This window comes from Symphodus melops, assembly GCF_947650265.1.
Source record: "Symphodus melops genome assembly, chromosome: 1".
Lineage (NCBI taxonomy): Eukaryota > Metazoa > Chordata > Actinopteri > Labriformes > Labridae > Symphodus > Symphodus melops.
This window is the reverse complement of record NC_136691.1, coordinates 15701237-15725819: the sequence shown is the minus strand read 5'-3', so window position 1 is coordinate 15725819 and position 24583 is coordinate 15701237. Positions and strand designations below refer to the sequence as shown.

The 24583-nt window shown below is 43.4% G+C and overlaps 1 protein-coding gene across 2 annotated transcripts in view; it reads left to right on the top strand.

Moving 5' to 3' along the window:
- Nucleotides 1-24583, top strand: part of klhl29 (kelch like family member 29) — an 88022-nt gene that overhangs the window by 14526 nt on the left and 48913 nt on the right. For both annotated transcript variants that reach the window (XM_079370603.1, XM_079370604.1), the window contains exon 3: nucleotides 16814-17110. In XM_079370603.1, the coding sequence (XP_079226729.1) occupies nucleotides 16853-17110 (258 nt within the window). In that variant the 5' untranslated portion in view covers nucleotides 16814-16852. The remainder of the gene's footprint in view (nucleotides 1-16813; nucleotides 17111-24583) is intronic.

Sequence of the window (24583 nt, the reverse complement as noted above, 5' to 3'; positions counted from 1 at the left end):
TTCTTTTCCTGTCTGATATTGTATCTGTTGTTGTATTTTCTATAAAGGAAATTCATCATATTACCTCTGTGTCCAAGTAGTCCCTGATCAGATTAACAAAAATCTGTGAATTATTGCTGGAGAGTGTTTGAGGCCCCGTCAGCAGCTGGACATCTGTATCAAGGAGGAGTGAGCACCAAGTTCAGAGCTTCACTTTACAGAAACGGTCTCTGACCACTGGTCCAGGACGGCTGCCATGATGTTTCTCTTCTGGTGTTGGCTGAGGTTTTTGGATTAAGAAACAGGGATGTGATGACCTCTGGTCTGTAGAGAAGTCTGTGATGTGCTTGTGAGGACACACACGCGCACACACGCACACACACACAAATAACACACACACACACACACACACTGTGGCCCAAAACCCAATTTCTTCTAAAAGATTGAGGAAGCTAACAGGCTCAGGGGCAAGACGTGAAACTCTCTTTGTTTTTTCTTGTCTTGTCTTTTAATCACATCAGGCTTTTAATTATTTCCTGAACTTATTATTGGGCACTTTTTTTTTTTTTTTTTTTTCCAAGCCTAAAATAAAGAGTGTGATAAGATAGCTGCGATTCAGTCCTGGAATCTTGGCAGCATGTTGTGATTCTAAAAGAGGCTTTTGTTTCGCCAAATTTATTCTCGTAATTATGTAAAGGAGGTGTCGACGCTGACTGCCTACCCTACCTGCCAACATGCCACACTAACACACACACTCACACACACACAAACGTGTATCCACACATACAAAGAATTAATTGAATGTGTCTTTCACTGGAAACAAAACTCATTATTTTAAAATGTCTCACTTCAGTTTTGGTTTTAATGAGGTTCAAACTTCTCAGTGTGCTGAGGTTTACACATTGTGTGCTGTTAATGATAGAATATGTTTCTTCTGCTGCAGATCTAAAAGATGGCGAGCGCATATTAAAGCCCCATCCTTCTGCCCGATTGCCCCATAATCCACGTTTCTTCATCTGCTGATGGCTGGATGAATAAAGTATCCAGAGGGGAGGCAGAGATTGGAATCATTTCTGTTCATGCTCCTGCGGAGTTGTGACTGGCATTGAAAAGGCCGAATCAGAGAAGCGAATGTGTTAAAGAAAAAGAGAGAAACCAACAGAGCTTAACTGCACATGCAGCTTAAACGAGAGCCGCTCCTTCGCCGCTCGTCTGAAAGAGGACTGGAAAGGCCTTTAGCTCGGCCTCCACAGAGGATTCTTAACACCTCGGTACATTTTACCCCTTGTAAAGCAATCACTTCCACCCCCCCGCCTCTCTTTCCCTTCAGGCTGCTGGGACTGCTGAGTCAGCTCACCTTCAATATGAAGAGTGGCTCTCACAGCCAGAGAAGTTATTTATTCGTAAAAGGGGAGAATGTTCACAGACCTTCTGCAGGGTTTTTTTTTTGATTGGAGGCAGATAAGTATAGACACATAACTACTTGCACACTTTAGGCACACATGGACATAGAAAACAGCTGCGTGCTATTGGAGTCAAAAGCTTGTGATCGTGATTACACACTGGGATACAGAACACGCATGTGAGGTGCATGATTGCAGACCAGCGTGTGGTTACGATTGGACAGTATTGTTGTTATTATAAGCATCTCTCTCCTTCATTTTGTTTTCCTCCGCCTTGCCGCCACCCTCACACTCTGACTCACATTTTAGTGGAGCACCCTCTTTCTTCACTTCAGTGTGGGCCCGGGTCAGTGAGCTACATCATTCATCATTCAATCAGGAGCCATGTTACACGTGTGTTTTTAACCCACTGACATCCCACACTCTGAGTTATTAATCCCTTTTGACTTTTGGTGTTTTTGTGTGTGTGTTCGATTTTACAGAGCCGTTGGGGCGGCCGTGGTGAAGTGAAGCACAGTCTGCTGTGGCTCAGTTTGGAGAGTCAAATTTGCTCCCAATGCTTTGTCGCTGTCTGAATAGGATTTGTTACTTCTGATGGACACTTTACAAAGCAGCCTCTGCTAAAAGTGTGCTTCGTCAGAGACCCTTTTTGTTGCACTGCTTCTCCCTCACCATCTTCATTATTAGTCTTTAAAGGAGCTTGCCAGAGTGTGAAATGTCAAGGAGATTCAGGTGGCTGTAAAATTCATGAAATCCCAGATTTCTTATCAGCACGTCTGATTTTTTTCACTCTGAGTTTCCCACAAACCACTTTCACTGTCCGGATACTGCCCCTCTGCATGTGTGTTCCCCAAGAGTGGCTGATGATCTCTCACTAGATCTCTGACTTTCTTGCATTTCCTGTTTTATGTTCTGTAATTCACACAAACATTTAGGTAAAGATACACAACGCGTAGTCAGGATTCTTTTGGAGGTGCGTGTAGGGGTCCACATGTGTAGGGGTCCACATGTGTAGGGGTCCACATGTAGGGGTCCACATGTCACGTTGTGACACAGAAGTATAAATTAGGCTTTAGTGTCCCACTATCCTGTTTGCCCCATCTCCCGTGAATTTGTCTAGCTGGTACTTCTTGACTGACGGCTCTTGGTTTGTCGGTGTATCCATGGTTGCAACCCAGAGACCTGCCCCGGGGAGACGTGGACCTGTCAGCTCTCTACGAATCCTGAAACCAGAGATGGATGGCCAGGAGCCACCTCTGCCCACAGAGGCTCTGTGCTGCCCTCAGCTCTTTATCCCAGACTCTCCTCCTGAACGGAGCCATATCTGGTAGCTTGATATTGTAGGAAATAGAGGCAGATATAAATTGTTACCAGTTTTTTTTTAGGGGAGGAGGAAAAAGAAACTTAAGCTCAGGGATATAACATAAGTCATGTACAAGCATTCTGCAAAAAAAAACAAAAACAGCTGCTTCAATTTGTCATGAACATCGTGCTAACAACCCGTTAGTTATTTTAAAACGGAGCGCTACTTACATCAGATTGAGTGTCTGTCTAAATTACCCCGCTGCTTCTGCTCTGACAGACACATGTATGACAGCTCAAATGTGGGTATTGATTTTCGCCCACCACAACTGATGGATAGAGACAGAAAAAGAGAAGGTGGTGAAGACAGGAGGAGAAGGGAGCGCAAGTGTGTTGGAGGGTGGCGGGGCTGCTTTTTGACCGCCTAAGGCTCTAGTTGTAGGTCGTAGCAGTGTTGCCAGTGTGTGTGTGTGTGTGTGTGTGTGTGTGTGTGTGTGTGTGTGTGTGTGTGTGTGTGTGTGTGTGTGTGTGTGTGTGTGTGTGTGTGTGTGTGTGTGTGTGTGTGTGTGTGTGTGTGTGTGTGTGTGTGTGTGTGTGTGTGTGTGTGTGATCTCTCAACCAGCTAATGAGAATATTGAACATTTGCTGAGTCCACATTGTGTTGGGAGTCATTCCTCACTTCACTGATTCAGCTCTATCTGGTTGTATGATGGGCGTATTAGATTCCCACCATGGGGCCTGAGGGCAGAGCTAGAAAGGCGAGTTTAGCGCAAAGAAAGAGAGATATCTTGGGCCATACATCATTAAGAATATGCAACCACCCGAGTAATGTCTCAACTATTCCACAAGGCCAGAAACATAAATGATACCACTAAATATGCTAATAGCTCTGCTAGGACACCGTTTATTCTACTGGGGTTACAGTTTGTGACAGACTTCCCACTTCGGAGGAAAAATGTGCCATGTGTGGCTATAAAATAAATATCAGGTGCGGGAGGAAACCACACATGCAAAAACAGATGACTGAAAGGAAAAAAAAAGTTGTTAAGTCAGTTCACAACCGTCTTAACTCTGTGAGAAGGATAGCTCGGTAATGAGAATCAGCGTACTTCATGAACAGCAGAACTGCGTAGATTGTAGGTAGTCTATTATAGTTTCGGGTTAGCGAATATGCTCGTAGCACTAGACCTGATCGTTGATTGGTAGCCTGCTAGCCTTAGCCGCAGTTAGCCTACTGAACGTTTGATTTGCATGCTCCCTACTAAAAGGTTGTTTGTCTTTTTGCAGAGAGAGCAAAATCAGCCACAGGAGGATACTTGGAGGACAAGCGTTGCACCCACTACTACGGTACATCCAGCGTGTACAGTTTAGCGAGTTTCTGATACCGCAGCCCCAGGCACCAAATCGTATTTTAGAAGGGGCGTGACTAATCGCAAAGGTGACGAAAAAAAACAAAAACATAAGCTTGTAAGATGATGGTCATAGAATACTGTCTTGTTGTATCGATGCCCTCTCTCTGTACCTCGACTCTGTGCCTGTGCTGTCGGGGGCTGATTTGCTGAATCTTTTTTTTTTGTAGGCCCTGAATTGAAATCCACTCTGAACACGGTTTCCTATCTATTTTTTTATCCAGTAGTACTTATCCAGTTTATCTGAAAATGCTGCTCTGCTTAAATTCCTTCCAGACCCCTCACACCCTGGACACAAACTGTTCAAGCTACTCCCCTCCGGCAGGCGTCACAGATCACTGTACGCCCAAACAACCCATCATAAGAACAGTTTCGTCCCCCATGGCTGTCACTCTTATGATCGCTGATGATCATCTGCGAACACTCTATTATGTAAATACTGTGAAGATAACTACTTAATGTTTACTTCATCATCCTTTTACACTACTCACCACTGCGCTATTATCTTATTCAGTCTTGTACATACGTTTTTAATTACCTGTTTATAATTTTAGCTAATTGTGATTATTTAATGTTTACATTTTACAAAAGTCTAACAAACAGTCTAACAAAGTTAAATTCCTTGTGTTAAACATACCTGGCCAATAAAGCTGATTCTGATTCATCTTGCCTTTCCTCTGCAGATGTGTCTGTTGATGATTACCATGCCACAGACACAGAGGTTGAATTTGGATGTAGTTGTTTGGATTGTGTATGTGTATCGGGATTCATCGACTATCTACTTTAGTATCTTTTGCACCAAAACCTAGTGTAGGTGTTTGTGTCTGGGTTTATTATAGTAAGGTTGTAGAGCAGTGAAAATCACAGGCGTGACCTGTGAGAGACAGTAAATCCAGAGAGGGGCGAGGAAGTGGCCTTGAAATACGGGAAACACCAAGGGCACAAACAGGAGCGTGACAGGTATGCAGTGTCGATCCATTCCAGATTTTGGAGAAAGCAGCACTGCGTTGTGACTTCTTTTTCAGGTCCGTCGACGGAGGCAGGGGGTGCAAAAGAAGCGAGTCTCTCCCTGAGCCTCGGTAATTTATCAGCAGTTGGGGCAGCTTTGGCTGATTGCATTTTTGACAGAGCAATCTCCACTTTGTCAGAGAGAATTTGACTTTCATGGGGGTGCAGAACTTTGATGCAAGATCCAAAAGGCCAGAGAAGTGAACATGAAGAGTTGAGCGTACTGGGTGAAACTGGAAATTGTGTTTGCATCTGTGCACAGCCTGTGCACTTCAGAGACATTCAGTGTTTGGGCCTCTTGAGACATGATAGAGTTTTTTCCATCTGCTGCTCCCTCAAGCCTTATTTCTCTCATCTCCTGAGGTATTCGTGAACTGTCAAAAAAATGGACACTGTGTTGAACTACTTACAACACTTAAAGCCCTCTTCTTTATTTATCATCCGAGCTGCACAATAGACGATTAACCACACAATCTGATGGAGTTCAATATTCAGTGAAAACGTCAATCCTGTGATGATATTACACTAAATATCATCACAGGTCTAAAACCTGATATGATCTAAAAAGATCTAAAACATAATATGATACTTACGCGTCCTTTTCACTTCAATTCAGCCTCTGATTTATCTGTGTCATTCACCCTATTTGATATGTTTGAGTCCAATGTCATACACCAACCGTCTTTTAGAAACGTAGAGGCTCGTTTGTGGGAAGCGTCAGTGTCTCAGTCCTTAGAGAATTGGGTTGGGAAGCGGAGGGTCGCCATTTCAAGACATGACGGGGAACAAAACATGGAAGTTGGTTTGGTAGCTGCAACTTGTGATGCAATACCACTTCTTGAACACTGCTGGGAGGTGCCCTTGAGCAAGGCACTGGACCTCCAACCACTCTGGTGCACTCCCAGCATGTCCGTCAACAACAATGTAAAACATTCTGAATTATATAAAACTCAAATTAAAAAAAAGTAAAAAATGAAAGCCTCCCCTGGAACACAGGACTTTAGTAATAATATTTCTCTTCTGGTTAAAGTGGTTCAAGCTTTTTCAATAAAAAGGGAGCTCTCCTCTACGGCTTTGTCAGCCTGAGTTGTGTGCCATCAAAGCCTATATTCAGCTCCATGAACAATAACAGAACAGAGCTGTGCACTGTGCAGTGATCAATACTGTTCAATTCATGATTACTGTACTTCTGGGATCATATTTGAGCTCTTGGCTGATGTTGCTGATGCAGTGTGCCTGCTTACACCGAAGAAGGAACGTGAAACCTTATCAATGGCATACAGCAGAATTATTTTTCCTCGGCTGAGTATGCAGACCTACCTTGAACTCTTAAGCCACCGCACAAAGGATATGTGAAGGCATACCTTCCTTCTGGTTAAGGCTGCTTTCATACTGGGATGAAAAAAAAAACCCCACATAGGCCCAGCGCACCACAGCTGCGTCCATTTATTCAGGTTTGTTGAACATTAATGCTCGCTGTGAATGCGACCACATCAAACCTACTTCACTTCCCGTGACGTGTCAGCTGCAGATGCTTTGTGATTTACAGACGCACAACTACACACTGCTCTTTTTGTGTGTCTTCCTTAGCTCCATGTGCATGCATGTGTTTAAACACGAAACATGAGCTTACTTTTATACACTCAGCCTGGAGGCATGTGCTTGTTTTCTACACTCGTAAACCAAGGCTGGTCTACATGTCGAGTATCAAGATGAATACTTTAAATTGTAAACAAGGAATGGTAAGACTGTCATTAATGTAGACATTGTTTATGTTAAGTTACAATAAGTAGAAATGGAACAGATCTGATCAAACGGGTTCCATTTTTACACCGTTTACAGGTCTGACTGCGCCGATCAAGGTAGATCTTTGGGTGCTTGAAACTTTATCAACTCACACAGACTCCCTTTTGAAGAAATTCAGACTGACCTGTTAGACGTTTCAAATCGTCTCCATGACAACATTCAGACGAGATGAAACGGCTCCTCCTACATACGTTCAAAAGTAGAATTCTTTCGCTTCATTTTAAAAGATTTTCATTTGAAATCCTTGCAGCTGTTGCTGCTTCCTGTTTGTTTGTGAAGTCAGCACAAAGTTAAGCAGTTTGGGGTTTACTACAGCCGTGTGTCTTAACACATAATACCAACAAGGACAATAACACAATCAGTTATAATAAACAAATACTGATATGTGCACATTTGTGTCGGGATTGGCAGATGCTGGCTCCTGTGGATTTGACTCAGACGTCCGAATTGACTTTGTTCTTCTTTTAACTTAATGACACTGGGGAATTACTGCACAGTGTTTTGTTTATCTGTGGTGAATGAGGCAGATGATGATCTGTGTGTTTGCATTTCTTCTCGCCATATACGTTCCATATTATTCCTATAGTAGGTTTTGTGCAGCGTTACGGTGTGTCCTGAAACTGAATACATAACCTACCATTAATGGTTTTTTCTTGAGCGTGTGCTCCAGCACTGCTTGGCGCCTTCTAATGGAGAATTGATTTTGCGGTTTCTGCCTCCGAAAAGGATTGTGCAGCATTACATGTTTTGACTTCCTGTGAGTTTGTAGAGACAGAGAGAAGACTTGTAAGAGAGAGTATTACAGAGTATATGTACTTTGCAGACACAGAGTTTAGTTTCTCCCCAGCTCTTGAAAGTTTCCTGGAGAGTCGGCTGGCAGCTCATTCGCTGGTGTAGCAGCAGGAGGAGACCCAGGTAGAGAGACTGTGATGAACCCTTTCAGAGAAAGACAATAGACTGTTGGAATTAACGGCTGGCGTTCCATCGTTTCTCATCTGATTAAGACCCAGTGACTATCTTCTTGTTATAGTCTCTAGTTGTCAGCAGCTATGACTAATGAACTGTGATATCCTGCTTCTTCCGTATCTTACTCTCTCTTTTCTCCACTATTGATTATTTAAAAACCCTCCTATCCCTCTCTTCTTAACACACCCTCCTCACAGCCTTTCTTTTTCTTTTTTTTTGTTTCCTTTCATTTGCCCGTCCACCTTGCTCGCTCTCCTCTTGGCGCCATCCTTTATCTTGTACCGTTTAATTCAGCTAATTTGATATTTGGGCCTGATGGAGCTCTGAATGGAGGCCTGTGTTTCAACATACATTTGCCGAAATCTCCCCATCTCGCATCTCTCCCTCCCTCTCCCCCTTTTCTCCCTCTTTCGGAGCGGAGATGATCAAATCCGACGTCAGCCCTTCATCTGTATTAGCAGCATTTGTTGGTCAAAGAGAGACTAACAGCCTGCTCATTCTCTGCCTCTGATTCGTTAAACTGACACACATTTGCATCATTTAGACCCCCCCTCTTGATCAAAGGTTGCCTGCAGACACTTCTGTCACTGGATGGAATGGAAAGCTGTAACAATAATGGCTCGTTTGATCCAATTTCAGTATTTAAGAGATTGTTTCTATAATTACAGAATTATACCTCCAAAATAACTGAGATTTTCAGGAGCCTTGAAGGCCCCTCAACAAGAAAGTAAAATGTAAATTCTTTATAATGATAACCTGAAGAGCACTCTTTCCCTGCTTATCGCTCTTTCTTCCTCTGCGGCTCGAACAGTTGTGAATGCTTTACCCGGTTTCCTTTGAGCACTCCAGATAAATAATGCACACTTGAATGTGCATTAGACAGATGAGTTTTCCTGAAAACACACATTGACTTCAACTGACTCACATAAATCATGCCTCTCCCTCTCTCTTGTCTCCAACATGTGCATACTGTACTGTATGCAGCTTCTTTCCCTTCACCTTGATTAACTTTGGATTAGAAAGTGGCTTTGACATCTGACTCGCCCCTCCCTCTCCCCCTCCCCCTTCCTGACCCTCATTGTCAGACTGCACCCGCGATTGACCCTTGATATACCAAAGACAAGTCGTTTTTGAACGCTAGAAAAAGGTGACTGTGTCGAACTGGGATTGCACCGTGGGCCTTAGATTTTTAGTCACAATCACTTCCACCTGTTCAATTTTGCTACGCCTTCCCCATCTCCATCGTAGACTATATAAAACATGGACGTTGTCTCAGGGAAACAACAGCAGGTTTGAAGGAAAAAAAATGGTGGCGGTGGCCATTTTGACACGCTGTTTCAACCTAACTTTTAGTCATTGAAAGACGATGAGTCACCTGGCAAACAGCTACTTGCTGATCAGTCACAGCCCTTATTAAGAAAAAAAACCTTACCATGAAGTTAAAATAAAACATTCACCCCCGTATAGTGTGTGACGGTGAAGAAGGGATATTTTTTATACCCAATTCGTTTTCAACCAGGCCGTAATCATGTTTATCTGCTGTTAAAATGGGTGTGTATGTGACTTTGGTTTTTTGGCAGCCAGCTTCAAGTGGACACTTAATGAACTGCAGTCCTTTTTTGCCCTGCAGCATTGGCTTTATTCTTCAACACTGGAGGTCACTGCTTGGTGTCCATGTGTTAATGAAAAAATGTGATAGCAGGTCCCCTCTGAGATTAATGACTTGGAAGATGGTAGATAATTTGGTTTTGGCATTTTGCAGCCTCCTTTCACTATTGTCTCCTCTGTGTCTCTGGGATTATCCAGCTGGCACGCACTCAGTAAATTGCAGTGAAAAGGAACGAGCGCTGTGTGAGGGGTCAGGGCTGGCAAGGTGGATCGTCGGGAAAGAGCGAGCGCTTTCCTCCAAATTGCCCAGAGGTATGCAACCTTTATCAAAGTGAATGGGCCTGCGGGAGCGTATGAAATCTCCATCAATCTGTGCGCGGGATTCAGAGGGAATAAAGTGTAGAGGGGGAGGGAAGTGTGAGACAATAACGGCTCTATAAATGGCAGTTGTGTATGATATATTGATCCTGTGTGATGAATTACCTTTAGGATAAAAAGTCTTGTTCTTTTTTTTTTCTTTTTTTTAATGGCTAAAAGGAAAGTAGATTGTCTTCCCAAAATGTTCTGGTGGGACATCTTGAGTGTATTCCCCTCACCCCCTTTGGATGAAGAGCAGCTTTATACATTCATACTGACATTTTTTGTTTTTACTGCCGTGACAACACCTGTGAATAATTGCTCGGCCCAGTAGACTCTTTCTCATCCTTCTTCCTGTTTCTTTAACTTTCTTCCTGGAGTTCTCTCCCACAAATCTCACATCTGTCCACAGCAGCCTTAGACTTTGCTCTGCCCTAAACAGCCTTAGTATATATTGGAATATCTCAAAGGGGATGAGGGAAATATCCCTTTTCATGCTGCTGCTGCTGCTGCTGCTGCTGTCACAGCTCAGGTTTCAGTTCAGCCTGATGAATTTCATGTCGTACCTGATGGGATATTTTTTCCCTCCTGCTGAACATAAACAAATTTGTTCGCCACTATTCCTGGCACACATTTCCCCCCCCTCCCTCACAGAGAACCTCAGGTGACCCTTGCTGAATATAAAATTCAACATTTTTTTCTTTTTTTTTTACCCCTGCAGTGCCAAGTGTGGGAGTATTATCCACCAATGTATTCCTCCTTTTCAACAGCAGTTTTACATGCAAAGCCATGTTTGTTGCACCCGGAGGTTCAGAGGTCACAAGATGGTCCCGGTTGTTAGACATTGATTCACTGCTCTACATGAAAAATGCAGCAAGTATCAGGCGAGTAGCTCGGCTTGTTTTATTTATGTAGATGTCCTTTGAAGACTTCTGTTTTCATCAGTTTTGACGTAAACATGACGGGAACCAAGTCGAAGCCCTCCAGTAGAAAACACACTCTCATGCAACGAATGGACGGACCTAAATGTAGCGCCTTTGTCGCGGAGCATTAGCTCAAGATCAGAATGACCTAAACAGCAAAATCGAAATCGTTCAGGGCATCTCCATGGCGACAGAGGCGCTGTCGCCTCATAAACTTCAATTGTGAATCTCTGTCACTGTGTCCTCTCTCTCTCTTCTACATTGGCTCCCATCTCTTGCTCTCATTTAATCCTCCTGCTCTCACTCTCTCCCTCTTCTCGCTGCTCCGTCTCTCTTATTGATGTTCGGATCTCCTGATCTCTCCTCCAGCTTTGGCTTTGCACTCTGAGCCGATGGTGCTGTTGAAAGAGATGGATGCTCCCTGTCGGCGGCAATCTCCCAGCAGCCATTTAGATAATTAAGACACTATTCTTGTTCCTGTTGTATGTGCTGCGCACACACACACACACACACACACACACACACACACACACACACACACACACACACACTGCATGAATGGCAACTGGAAATCTGCCACTGCTACAACCCTGCAAAAAAATCTACAGGCTACTGTATGGAAAAGTGTGTGTGCGCGTGCATGCGCGTGTGTGTTCTCCAGCTGTATTTCTACCTTTTGTGCCAACATGGCATTTATTTGTAAGTCAGTGTTTGAGTTAATGCAGCAGCAGAGTTCATTAGTGGAGGAAGCATTTCCTCTCTGTTCCTTGAGGCTGACCGTGTCGGGGATAGTGACAAACTAACACTTACATAATGTTCCTAACTTTCTCAATTTAACATTTCATAGCGCTGTGGTCATTCCTGCGCCTCGGGGAGGACGAGCGAGCGAGCGAGCTGAGATATCTGCTCGGAAAAAGGACAGTCAGATCGTGCTGTTTTCATCAAACCACTGAGGAAACCGAGCGCATTAGTAAACCAGCGACTTAATATCCTCGCATCATGTATCCCCAGAACACATGCCGCTTATATACTACAGAGCAGCCTTTTTTTTCTCCACATAGCAGAAAAAGTTTTGCTCGTTAATGTGACACTCATCACCAGACTGATTCTAATGCCCACATAGCTGGAGATGTATTTATATTCTCTTGTTTAAATTTGTGAAGAGAAAAAGTAACCCTCAATCTCACTTTCATTTCAATTCCCTTCCTGCCTACTTAAAAATGTTATCCCATTTTTTATTTTTTTTAAGTCGTCTCTGAGTGATTTGGCCTTTGCTGGAACGCTTTATCAAAGCGGCGATGATAAGGAAGCGTCTCTCTGGTAAAATGAGGCAGTGTGTGCACGTCACAGCGCGGTGTTTGATCCATCAAAGTGTCAGATAAATGTACAAAGTGCCATCTCTCACAATCGTCTCCTCGACAGCCTCAGTGGAAGCCCGAACAGGCAGATGAGATATCTGCACACGGTGAGTGAGGTGTGGTTCAGCTTTGTCTCTTAACGGTACGTCACTGTTTCAGTGAAGTAAGACTCTGTACCTCTCACGTCATGATTAATGTGCAATCTTTGTGACACAGCGCTAATGCTCCTCACACCGCAGGGGTTAATTGGACCTTTTAATGATAGTCATTCCCAACATTCAGGTTTGTTTGTTTCCATGCTCGGCTCCTCTCAGCTTCTTATTCCCAAAGATGACCAATGAACTCAATGTTGGAGGAGGAGAGTAGGGCTGGACGATGTATCGAGTTTTTAAGCTATATAGATATATTTTCAAACAAGATGTAGGATAAGACTATATCATTAATATCAGTATAGTTTATGTTATGTTAAACTAACGTTAAACGTGTCTTCTGTATAGCTGCCAGTCTATTTCTCATCTCACTGCCTCTCTCTTTTCACCCTGCTCCTCCTCTTTCTCTATCTCTCCACCTCTCTGAGCCGAACTCAAAAATACGAATCGATTTAAAAAAAAAAAAAAATTTAAAAAAAAGTTTCGCCATTTAGCAGAAAAATATCGAGTTATGAGTTTTGGTCCACATCGCCCAGCCCCAGTGGAGAGAGTTATACAAAGCCTGACACTTTGGTTTGCGTTGCTCCTGTACAAACAGTCTCTGCTATTCTCTGTCCCAACGGGGCTGCTGAGTTATAGACGCAACATGTCCCTGTTAAAGAGTTACTCGATGCCAACTTTCTCCCCTCCCTGACCCTCGTTTGTACCATCCAGACGTGCTGATGGACGAGTCGATCATTAACACATAGTGATGAATGAAGCAGAGGGCTGATTGTGTGGGTGTGATGAAAGCTGGTTGGGTCAACAGAAGTAAACACGACCACAGATTGGAAATGGATCCCTTCCTCTCTGAGAGTATCTGTAGTCAGTGGAAAAGCATTATGGGGGGGGGGGTTACAGCAATGCAAGCCTCACCCCCTAAAACAGAAATAAAGACGCACATCGCGCTGATCCTATTCCCGAAAGACGTTCTACCTATTTCCGGCAAGGCACGCACTTCAGCGCTGTTAAATCTCGTTTTGCTTTTCTCGCTTGTCCTGTCAAGCTGTCTCTCCATCGCTGCCACATTCTGTCCATCTGTTACACTCCCTCTTTCCTCACGTCTGAAGGCGGCTCCCTGCGTATTCCCACATGGCTTTGTCAACACAGCTCCGTCTCACACACACACACACACACACACACACACGCTCAGCATGCTGCGTGCCGCCTCACAGTGACAGGTGCTGATCTTTTAGGGCGTGCAGCTCAAGCCTCCGACGAATACCTTTTCTTTATTCTGTCTAATTGCTTGGCTGTTTCTTAAGAACTGACGTTAATGAAGACCCCTGATGTGCGCTGTGTGTGGTCTTACAACTCAATTCAGGTCGTGCAGAGCATCTCCATGGTGATTGTAATCAGGTCATGATGACTTGAACTACAACTGGCCTTCCAATTATTCAGACGTCGTCATACACCCACACATGAACACACAGTGTGATTCTCTTCTTTTGCTAACTGCCTGTCTCCAGCATGTGCTCACACGCAGGGCACTACAATCCATACACACTCAATACAGATGTTGTTAAAGGAGTTTCACTACATTGAGTTGTCCTTCTGTGTACAGAGGACCAGAGATGTAGTGGGATTTTTCTAATCAGCTTTTGGCTATTCAGCACTTTACATTACAAGGACAACAGAAGAATCCCCGTCGAGATTGTGAACGTACTCCTTGGGTGAGTGAGTGATCAAACTTGAAGTATGGTTCTGTGAGAGACTCTTAAAGCAGTCTTTTTTTTTTTGTTTTTTTTTGTTTTTTTGTATGAACTTCTATAAACAGCCTATCTTTACACTCTGTATCGCAGGAAGACGCTGGATATATTTGACATCTAAATTCATTCTAAAGCATGAGATGATACCAGCTCCACAACAATATGGATCCTGTTTAAACTAAATGAGATTTTTGGAGTCGAGACCGATGTTTGGGGGAAGGGAAAAAAATCCTATACCCATATATCGGCCGATATTTTTCTTAGAACTAGGTTTGATCTGTATGGATGGAAAGATAAAATACACACATTGTGTTGATCCCTCAAATGCATTTATCAAACAAAAGATTTATATTGTAGACATACTTAATAAGGTAAAATAAGATGATACGAGGGATGAAAAAAAAAATCGATTCAAAGGTGTCAAGGTTGGGATCGATTCTGTGAAAGATAAATCGCAGTGATATCGTGAGCGTCGTGAGGTTGGTTGTAATAAGAAGGCAGTATCATGGCAGTGGAAGCATTTCGTCCACCAAGACAGAAAGTGAAAGACAAAAACTGTGTGCAAATGTGACAACCAGACTTCACAAACAGCACAACCAACATGATGCATCACTTAATCAACAGCACAATGAGATGCTCCGATCACCTCCAGATTCTCTAAAAATAAATCGTGAGAGAATCGTGAAATCAGTATCGTGAATCATATCGTATCGTGAGTTGAGTGAATCCCGAGTCACAACATATGTTGACTTTGGCCTATTTTATCTGCACTGTTTAATCGGTTGGGTTCTAGTTTACACCAAGCCTTCTTCATGTGTAAGATGATCGTGGGAACTGTTGTACGTCAAGAGCAGAACAATTTACTGTTTCACAGTATTCTCAGTTTAGCAGTCAGGTGTCTCTTCTTTTGCACAGTCTGCTTGATGGTCTTATTAAGAGTAACTGCAGACATGTTGCTCACTCTGGCACCTTGAGTTTGCATTCCAAATGTCCACACTTCTTCATCTTAATTGCATCACAAGGTTTTTCATCCTTTATCCTTCTGAATTCATAAACCTTCATTTACTCAGTGCCAATACAGAATGCTCAAAAGTATTTTTTTTTCTTAGACCTTCTGCACTTAATAAAGAATAGCAAACAGTCCTTTAGCCATCTGTGCTGCATTTTTTAACCAGTCTGAAGGTTATCCCTCAAAGCTCTCTTTTGTGTGCTCTTAGAAACTTTAGTTAAATTCCTTTTTCTGTAGAGGTCTCCGGATTTGTTTTAGGGTGCACTTGTTCCTCAAAGTTCACAGGAAGATGGGGGAAAAAAAAGAAGGAAAGATTAGCGAAAAACTGTCTAGACAGTGTGGCAGAGTGAAGGCACACTGGCATGTACCAAATGCACATTTAAAACACATTGAATACAATAGTTCTGCATTGAGAACAATAAAAAAACACTCTGCGCTCAGGCCTAACTCTTGTGGAGATGATTTTTCCCTCATTTTTTTGTCTCAATTGTTCCCCCCTTTTTTTTCCTTTTTTTTTTCCTGTTAAGAAATTTTCCGGCTGCATCCTTCTTTCTCAGCTGAGGTGATGAGAAAATGATTACTACCTGGCACTAAATCTGCCATTGTTAGATTGAACATGCAACCTGTTTCTCTCTCACTGTCGCCAATATCTAATCAGAGATAGTACAAGTAAAATACATGGAAAGAGAGACGTTATTATGTGAGCGTGTAAGAGTGTAGCCCATGGACGGCATGTCGTTGCTCAATCCGACTCTGCCCTTGTTAATGCACGACAGGGAGAGAGAAGGATGGAGGCCAAGTGTGCTTTTAGTGGGTAAACATAAATGGTTCACTGTATATCGCGCTTTTTGAACTTTTATGAAGAACCTTGTATTTCTAACTGCTCAGAGACCCTCACTTACTATGATGCAGGTTTGCACAAATGTGTCCTCATTAAACTGTACGTTCACATTAGCTGCACTCATAATGCCTCTTTTGTAAGAGCACACGGAAATTTCGTCATTTAGAGGTATCTGCTCCTCTGCGAGCGAAGACACATTGGGGGGGTGGGGGGGGGGGGCTGAACATGGCTTGAGGTTTATTATTTATTTCATCTGTTATCAAGGGCTCAGGAAGCATAACGTGTCTTTGGTGAGGAGAAGTACAATGTGCTACAATCCCCATGAGTGATAGATTTCACTGCTCACATCCTGCACCGCTTTGATTTATAACACAGAGTGAGGCTGCTGCTCATGCTACACTAACGCTCCGTACCACATACTGATGTAATTCAGCACACGGTCGCCTCTTTGCCCATCACATTTTCCCCCTGCAGGAAAAAAGGAGAGAAATCTCGTACGGACTTCAAGGGCGACCTGATTGAATGAAGCAGCCATTAGATGTCGGAGATGAGCTGTGACTGCAGGAGTTTTAATCCATTCAGACGGATGTGTTTGGATCATGATAGAGCTGCACTGTCCTCACACTGTTCAAATGTTTGTGTACCGCGCGGCTGCTTTGTTCATGCGTGTTGTTTTGCTAATGATTTTAGCACTCGTTGTGTTTTTTAAAGACCCGTGAAGTAGCACTGTTTTTTTTATTTATTTATTTTTATCTTGTTAATGACCCTGAGAAAATGAATTAAAGCCACTAAATGAGCAGTGTTCATGTTCAGTGTTCAGGTGTGTGAGCATTTACACCTAGATGTCAACACGTTTAATTCTTAAATCACTTCTTTAGTGTTCTTTTAGAAACCCTACCTTCATTTGCAAACTTCTAATAAAGTTTTCTCCTTTCCATTTCATGCAGGCCTGTCCTTGTTTTTTCCTCTGAGAGGAAGAGGAAGTGATGTCACGCAACCACCACCACTTCGACAGAGACATCCGGGGACCCTGGGAGCGGAGAGACATCCGTCCTTCTGGCCTCCACAATGGGGGAGCCAATCACAGCTGCTCCTCTGCCATCGTCAACGGCAACAACCGTCCGGGGCTCCTCCCACTCCCGGTCATCCCCTCCCTCCTGCCCATCCCTGTTACAGTCGCTGTGACGACATCGAGCAACGACATAGCGGTCAACCGAAGCATCAAAGCAGCGGCCTCGGCCAAGGTAAGAGTCAGCAACACCTGCTTCGGTCCTGGAGTCGTCATGGAAACCTCTTGTTCTCTGAAGTTTCTTTCTCTTCTTTGTCTCTCCCTGTTTTGAGCTTTTCAATCTGGGAAAACACCCAAACTAGACATAATCTCCCACTTTCTCCATGCTGTTCGAGCTTTCGCTTCCTTCTCTCTCACTCTCTCAAATGTTTCCGCACAATCCAACTCTCTGTCACGTCTTCATGGTTCAACAGTCTCAAAACCTCCTCTGCTCTCTCTCTCTCTCTCTCTCTCGCTCTCTCTCGCTCTTCAGGCTCTAAACCATTTTCCTCCGATCTTCACTCTCTCGTTTCGCCGAACAGCAGGCTGGTCCTGCCTTTTCTTCTCCTGTAGTTTTCTTCTTTCTTTATATAAATGACAGAGGCTCAGGTGGGTACTGCTGTCAGAAGTGACAGCTGGAGATGGATCTCGTCTTGAGTTCATTTTATGGACTTAACCAAGTGATATTTCTGTTATCATCACCTTTCAGTCACGAAGGATTCCATTGTTGTCCGCTCAAAGAGTGATGTTTTGACACATCAATAAATGACAAAAACAACCAATGATAGCCCTCTAACGTTGTGGTGTAGGGTCTTCTTTGAAATACTTTATAAAAGTAACCACAAAAGAACCGCAGTAAACAGACACTCAGTGTAGCCTGTAACTATTACAAGAGGACTTTAACTTCATGTTTTACAGCTTAGCACTTACCGAGAACGGCAGCATGCAAATGTCTGAACGGTACAGTCAAGCGCCGCAAAGGTTTGTGTTCCACTTCCCCTCGCTGAGGGAATAGCTCACAGTCAGACATTTCATCCTCTCCATGTTTTGTTTCCATGGATACCATTCATTTTTTTTCTCTCTCCACACTTATCCTCACTATCAGATCATTTGCTTTAATTTGAACTTCAGCTGATCCTTTTTTTTTTTTTTTTCCCTCCAGCTCCGTCTCGCTCTCGATGGGGTCTGAGCTCTCAGAGCAGAGGTAAACAAAGACCTGCTAGTTTGGCCTGTTGAGTGCACATCATTCGATACCCTGCTGAACGCACTGGCCACAGACGCTGTAAATCTGCTCTGGCGCTGGCCCCCTCCCTTTTTGTATCGCGGAATAATGACACTCAAACGAGGTCTGTCCTAATTCCACCGAGGCCTATCGTCATCAGTCAACGGCCGCCACGGCAATTTAGGAGTATTGCCTTCTGTGTGAGCGCACACTTGTTTCATGGTGAAGTCTTGTGCGGTAATGTGTGTGCATATATGAAGCAGATATGACAGAGCCTTCTTCAGATACCCTTCTGTTAGCTGTCTGCAGGGATTTAACCTTTCAATGCAACCTAAGACCGTTTCAAAGGGGGAATACTCAGAGTTTAACAGCCGAGCTTCCCGACAAATGAAACGGAGATCTTCAGTACCTCGTCGCCGTCTCATGTCCTCACTCGCTCCCTCACTCTCTGTGATCTCTGATCAAAGCCGTTGGGGGGTCACAAAGAGTCTGATTGACGAATGCGGCTCTCCCTCTGTGGTGTGTGTGTGTGTGTGTGTGTGTCTGCTCCGTCCATAGCAGCACTATAAAGCTAACGCGCCTTTATTGATCTCCACTGTTCAGAGAATCCCTCCTTATATACTGGTCTGACAGCTGGTCGTGTTCAGGACTGGGTTAGGGTAAGGAAGTTGAATCTCAGTTGTAAGGTGACTGTTGACCAAATGAATCATTGTAAGAAGAAGAGCTGAGAGCAGAGGTGTTGAACATCCTGTCTTTTAATCAACGATTTCCTGACTGTTATACGATGTCCTATCACCTGGTGGCGTCCTACTGTTTTACAGGGCAGTGTGATTTGAATTTAAAAGCGGCAGTATGAGCCTTACTCGAACTGTAACATGTCGTCTCTGTGCTGCATGTGCAGTAAAAAAAAAAAGTTTTCTGGCTCACTACAAAACGTTTCCTCACCTACGAGAATAAGCAATTCTCGTATTTCTGGAAGAACTTACACTTCTACTTCCACTTCCATCCTCCCCTCCCCCCCACCCAGTTCATAAAAGGTCCACTAGATTAACTCTTCTTCTTTGTATGTGTTGTGGTTGCCGCCGCTGCTTCTTCTTTGTTTGTTGTTGAATGGTTGTTAACGGTTAAAAGCATCACCACCACCTGGATTGGGGTGTGGGATGCTGCCCTGTATGACTTCACTCGCACGTTGACGTCCATGTGCGGGACCATAGACGGCTGTACACACCCTGTTCCAGTCCTCACAGAGACATCTGTGTGGTTCTCTGAATGTGACAAGACAAACACGTTCTAAAGACAAGAAACTATATTACCAGGTTTTAAACATCGAAGGCAACTCAACCAACAGCAATCAGGATAGCTCGTGATGATAGCCGCTGTGAAATGTCTTTCAGAAGAGATGGTTAAAGTTTTTGAAGGCTCACACTGGGGGAGCTGGATGAAGGAGACAGAGATGGGAGAGGGAGGGAGGGAGGAGGTGACAACTTTTTAAAATGAGCTCCAGATCAAGAGGAAAGTACATGTTCTGATCGAGAGTACGACTTTATTATCAACGCAGGATGACATTACCCAAAGCAGACAGGCACAGCAGAGTCATAAAGACAATTCTGCTTCATTATGAAGACGACTGGGGGAAAAACAGAACAGGACTGGACTGGACAAAAATGGTTCTGATTGACGACCACAAACTGAGGACTTATCCAGTCTGATCATATCATCAAGAAGATTTATTTTAAGGACAGGGATGAATCCTAAATTGAAATTGTTCAGTAAATAAAAAAAAAAAATGGCAGAATCCCCTTTTTTTATCATCCTGTGAAGATTAGCCAAGTCAACAGTTTTCGCACTCTGTACGTGTTGTCATCCTATCACACACCTTGCTGTGGTTCATTCATCGTCACAGTGAAAATGTCAGCCCTCACCACTTTTCCCCCGACGACTCAGCCAAACAATGAATTAGAAATACTTCATCTTTCACCGTAGCTTTTAGGTTTATTATCCATACACTTTGTATTTTTCTTTTTGAGTTTCTGAGACTACATAGTGTGTCTGCTGTTTCCATGCAATCAAGTCATGCCTTGTGTGATCAGATACTGGATTTAGATTGGTCTCCTCTCGTTTCCTTTTCTGCTGTCATACATTTATTCATGAGAATTGTATATAAACACTCACACCATCAAACTGTTTGTAGACATTAATCCAGGGGTCCATGAAAGTCATTAGGAAACATCTGAGGTGTGAAGGTGTGATTTTTCTGGAGGTAAGTCAATCGGTGGTGTGGATGTCTCGGCACCATGTGGGGAGAATTTACACTTCACAATCACGATCAGACTGAGCTGTGCTGCCGAGACAACGAGACAGACGTCAGTCATGACAGCGGCACCGTCGACCTGTCAGAAGAGCAACTGTTTAAAACAGCGCTGTTTTTGTCTTCAGAAATCAAGCGGATGGAAAATGGGAGTCAGGAAATTGATGAACAGATTTCTCAAAGTAAAGTGATCGCACTCCCATCACGGGGCTGTCATCTTTTATCAGCAATACAACTACAGAGAGCTGCCAGTTTGACAGATGTGGGAAGATTACAGGTCAAAGAACAGGTTCAGGTTAGTGTTATCTTTTGTCTGTGTTGTCGATCTCTTTGTGACAGGATGCTCGACATGTTTCATCCCCTCTGTGTTCTCTCCTGGCTCCTCCTGTGTCTTCTTTGTCAGGGTTTGGATCCCATTTGACCTTTTGTACCAACAATGGATTTACAGATCCAACCACCTGTCTGGGCCGTCACAATCCTTCAAACCTGGCCAAGTTTCTTTTATTTCCTCTCTCTATGCTTTGGATGGATCTGAACATCAGAGCTGGATTTGAACGATCTTTGAGGAGATTAACAGACACAGACGAATTGTTGTTCCGTAAGGCCCTTCAGTGTCAGGGAATAGGAAGATGTTTTAGGTTATTTGCTTTGTGCTAGGTTTACAGGTTCAGGTTCTTCGGGTTTATAGAAGTCCAGACGGTGCGTGCATGCAATCCCACTTTATTATGAGCCATCTATCTGTCAGTCTGATTGCTCGATCTAATGAGCAGTCAATGGATTATCAGGATTCTTTCTTATCTCTGGAGCAGCTCTTCAAATGAATCGGACACCTCCTTTTTTTTTTTTTTTTTTTTTTTTGCCACTCTATGTGAAGCATAGAGTTCCTCATTCCTGTGCCTGTTGTCTCCCTCTGAACATGCGTCATCTTCTGAAAGGACCGCCCCCTTCTCCGTCAATATTTTGGCTTGGATGAAGAGAAAGCGTGGAGAAGACCAAATGCTGTGGCTATTCCTATTTAAATCCTGTCAATTTGTGCAGAGCCTCAGGATTTGACTAGAAATCTCTTGGTGTGTGTGACCTGCATATTTTCCTGCTCAATGAGACGTGTTCAGTGATGTGCCAGAGGGGGGAAATGGCTCTGTTCAAGCAGCACACAATATTCAGATCATCACAGATAACCAAGCTGGAAGGCCAGGGACTTCATTTAAGGTTGTTTTTTTTAACCACAACCAAGTTTTTTTTTTTGTTTTTTTTTTCGTTGTTGCTTGCACTGCTACCAGCTGTGGCAAACCGGCTAAAAAGGAAAAAACCTTCCAGGGTGAAGCAGATTTTAACCTTGCAAAGCAAAACATGATCATATTATCTTTTCTACAACTCACAAAGACACACTGTATTAATTATTCAACTCGCTCATCTGTAGATCCTTTTTTTTTTCTTTTTTTTTATTACTATTGTGGGCTCTTCGTCAGTCTGGGTATTTGGATCAAAAATGAGGCTATACAGGAAAAGAAGGCCAACTTTAATGAAAAACAAAGAGGTTAGGGTGTGATTACTACCTGGTCACATCTTCTATCTGTCAAAATCCCAAATCAGCACTTGCAGTAAGTCGGATTTGTCTCTAAACCGAATGACTGTTGTCACTTCTCAGCATGTTCAGGCGGCTCATTGAAGATGTGTCAATACATGTTGAACAATAGGCTCTCTCTCTCTCTCTCTCTCTCTCTCTCTCTCTCTCTCTCTCTCTCTCTCTCTCTCTCTCTGTTATTATCCTGGATGTGCTTGCATTAATCATTTTTTCCCTCCAGTCTTGCACTCATCCCTTTCTAATCTGCTTTGACCCTCCTCGCTTTGTCCCAAACCACATGAACAAGTCATCTGAGTGATTGGATCACGCTTCATCTTTGTGGTCATTTTACACCTGCGTGAAAACACTGTTCCCTTTAAACCCATCGGCCACACACAAACCATTATTGTTACTGCAATCGTTAATGAAGTATTCTTGGGTAAAAACAGGAACATTAACTTTTTCATTTACAATTTTAAAATGTATTTCGGGGCTTTTTATTGGACAGACAAGTTAAAGTTTAAAAATTGTACAGAAAAGAGTGGGGAATGACATATAGGGAAACAACCCACTAAACCTATAGGCTCCCTGTTTAAAGATCTACAGCCTCTGTACGAGGCACGCCTAACCACCTTACCACTTGGCCACCAGCGCCCCAGCCAAGTACTTTTCACGTTGCTTCTGCCAACAGTGTAACTGTATAAAAAGATGAATTCTGCCATATATCATAATTGGTTGGAGCAGTTAGAGGACTAAAACTGTGCGCTCAGTGAGCTCCTCTTGTGCGCCTCTCTCTCTCTCTCTCTCTCTCTCTCTCTCTCTCTCTCTCTCTCTCTCTCTCTCTCTCTCTCTCTCTCTCTCTCTCTCTCTCTCTCTCTCTCTCTCTCGCACGCACGCGCAGCACATTAATAAATGAATACAAAACAAATCAGGTATTTGTTTATTTTTTTGTCTTTTTTAAATTGTACTCTTGAGCACATTGTAAATGATAGCCTGCCCTCAGTGAATCCTGGAGAATAAATGAAGGTTAATAAATGAATGAATGAGAAGTGAGAAGTATCCTTGGGCGGCCACAATTACACCTGGTAGGCCAGCCCAGATATGGTCTGTGTGAGAAACACTAGTTCAGGGCTGAAATGTTGAGAGCATACATTTCTTCTCCTCCGATGAGTCACCTTTGATTTAAAAAAAAAAAAAAAAAACCTTTTAAGGAGAGTAAGAAACTCTCCAACTGAAGCGTCCCAATGGCTGTATTCTCAACATTATCAGCTGTTAATGTTGCTGCTGTTATTAAGAGGGTGATTAGACAGTGACAGAGGATGTTGGAAACTGTCTGCAGTCTCTGACTTTTGGCCTCCCTACATGTAAATGTTTCACCTTGGCCCAGTTCAGGCAGAATAATGGAGTACTTAAGACAAGATTTCATACCAAAGAGAAACAGGGAGCACATCCTTTTGGTTTCTGCGCTCAATATATACAGCTTCTTTTTTATCAGCTTAACTACCTCATTCAAACCCTAATGGCTCTTACTGAAGTCGGAGCACGGCCAGGAGATGCAGAGGATACCGCTTGTGAAACATTCCCACTGTATAGCTCAGTATGAGGCCTGGTGTCACACTGTACATGTCATTACTGTACTGTACTGTCTCTGTTGTTCAGTTGGTACATTTCTCAGGGAAATCAGAGCATTTACGTTTGAAGTGCCGTTCAGGGGAGAGGACTGTCAGGACAGACGGTCGTTGAGAGATGTGTGTCTCTGCTGTGGTGGGGGAGGTGAGTTTGAAGTGGAGTCGTGGGTTTCTGGGCTGTCCCATTGTATTTCAAAGCGACAGTAGAAGTCCTTCAGGTTGTTGGCCAGGCGCAGGTCATCCACCATCTCTATCTGAGAACTGTTGTTGTAGTTTCTCAGCTCCAAGATGCTTTGCTTCTCTCACTGCCCTGCTGAAGATTGTTAAAACTCTCCCTGTCCCCGCTCCTAAAAAACTCCTTTTCCTTGTCTTAATTCAAACATAGGCCTGTTTATCCACCTGCTGCAGTGAAGTTCATGGTTATTTCTCACTTCCTTTAAGACTCTTTTGTGTCTAATGGTCCCAGTGTGTCTCTCCAGTGTATATCTTACCCCAAGCAGAGCGCTGTGTGGACTTCCTCACTGTGCTCACAGGAGCTCAGAGCCGCACTGACCGCTTCATCTTGTGGGATAAACCACTCTTTCAGTCTCCTATCAAACCCTGGGGGAGCAGAGCTGGAGCTCCAACACAAAGGTGGAAGCTCTGTCATAGATAAGACATGTGGCTGTTAGTGCACAGCTTTATGTGCTCTTCTGACTTGTTAAGTCCCAGGCAGAAGTTCATGTACACTGAGCAGTGTCACTGACAATATGAGCACTTTCTATTAAATATGTGTGTTTGTAACTCCTACTACAAGAACAATGCTGTATAGTGAGTAAAAAAAGCTTAGAAAATAACAGTTAGTAAGAGTCCTGTGGGCACACTGGTAATTATAAACCTTAGTGGAGACATGAGCGGGTTTGATCTGACAGAGTTGTAATGCACATTCTGCTGTACTAAACTTAATA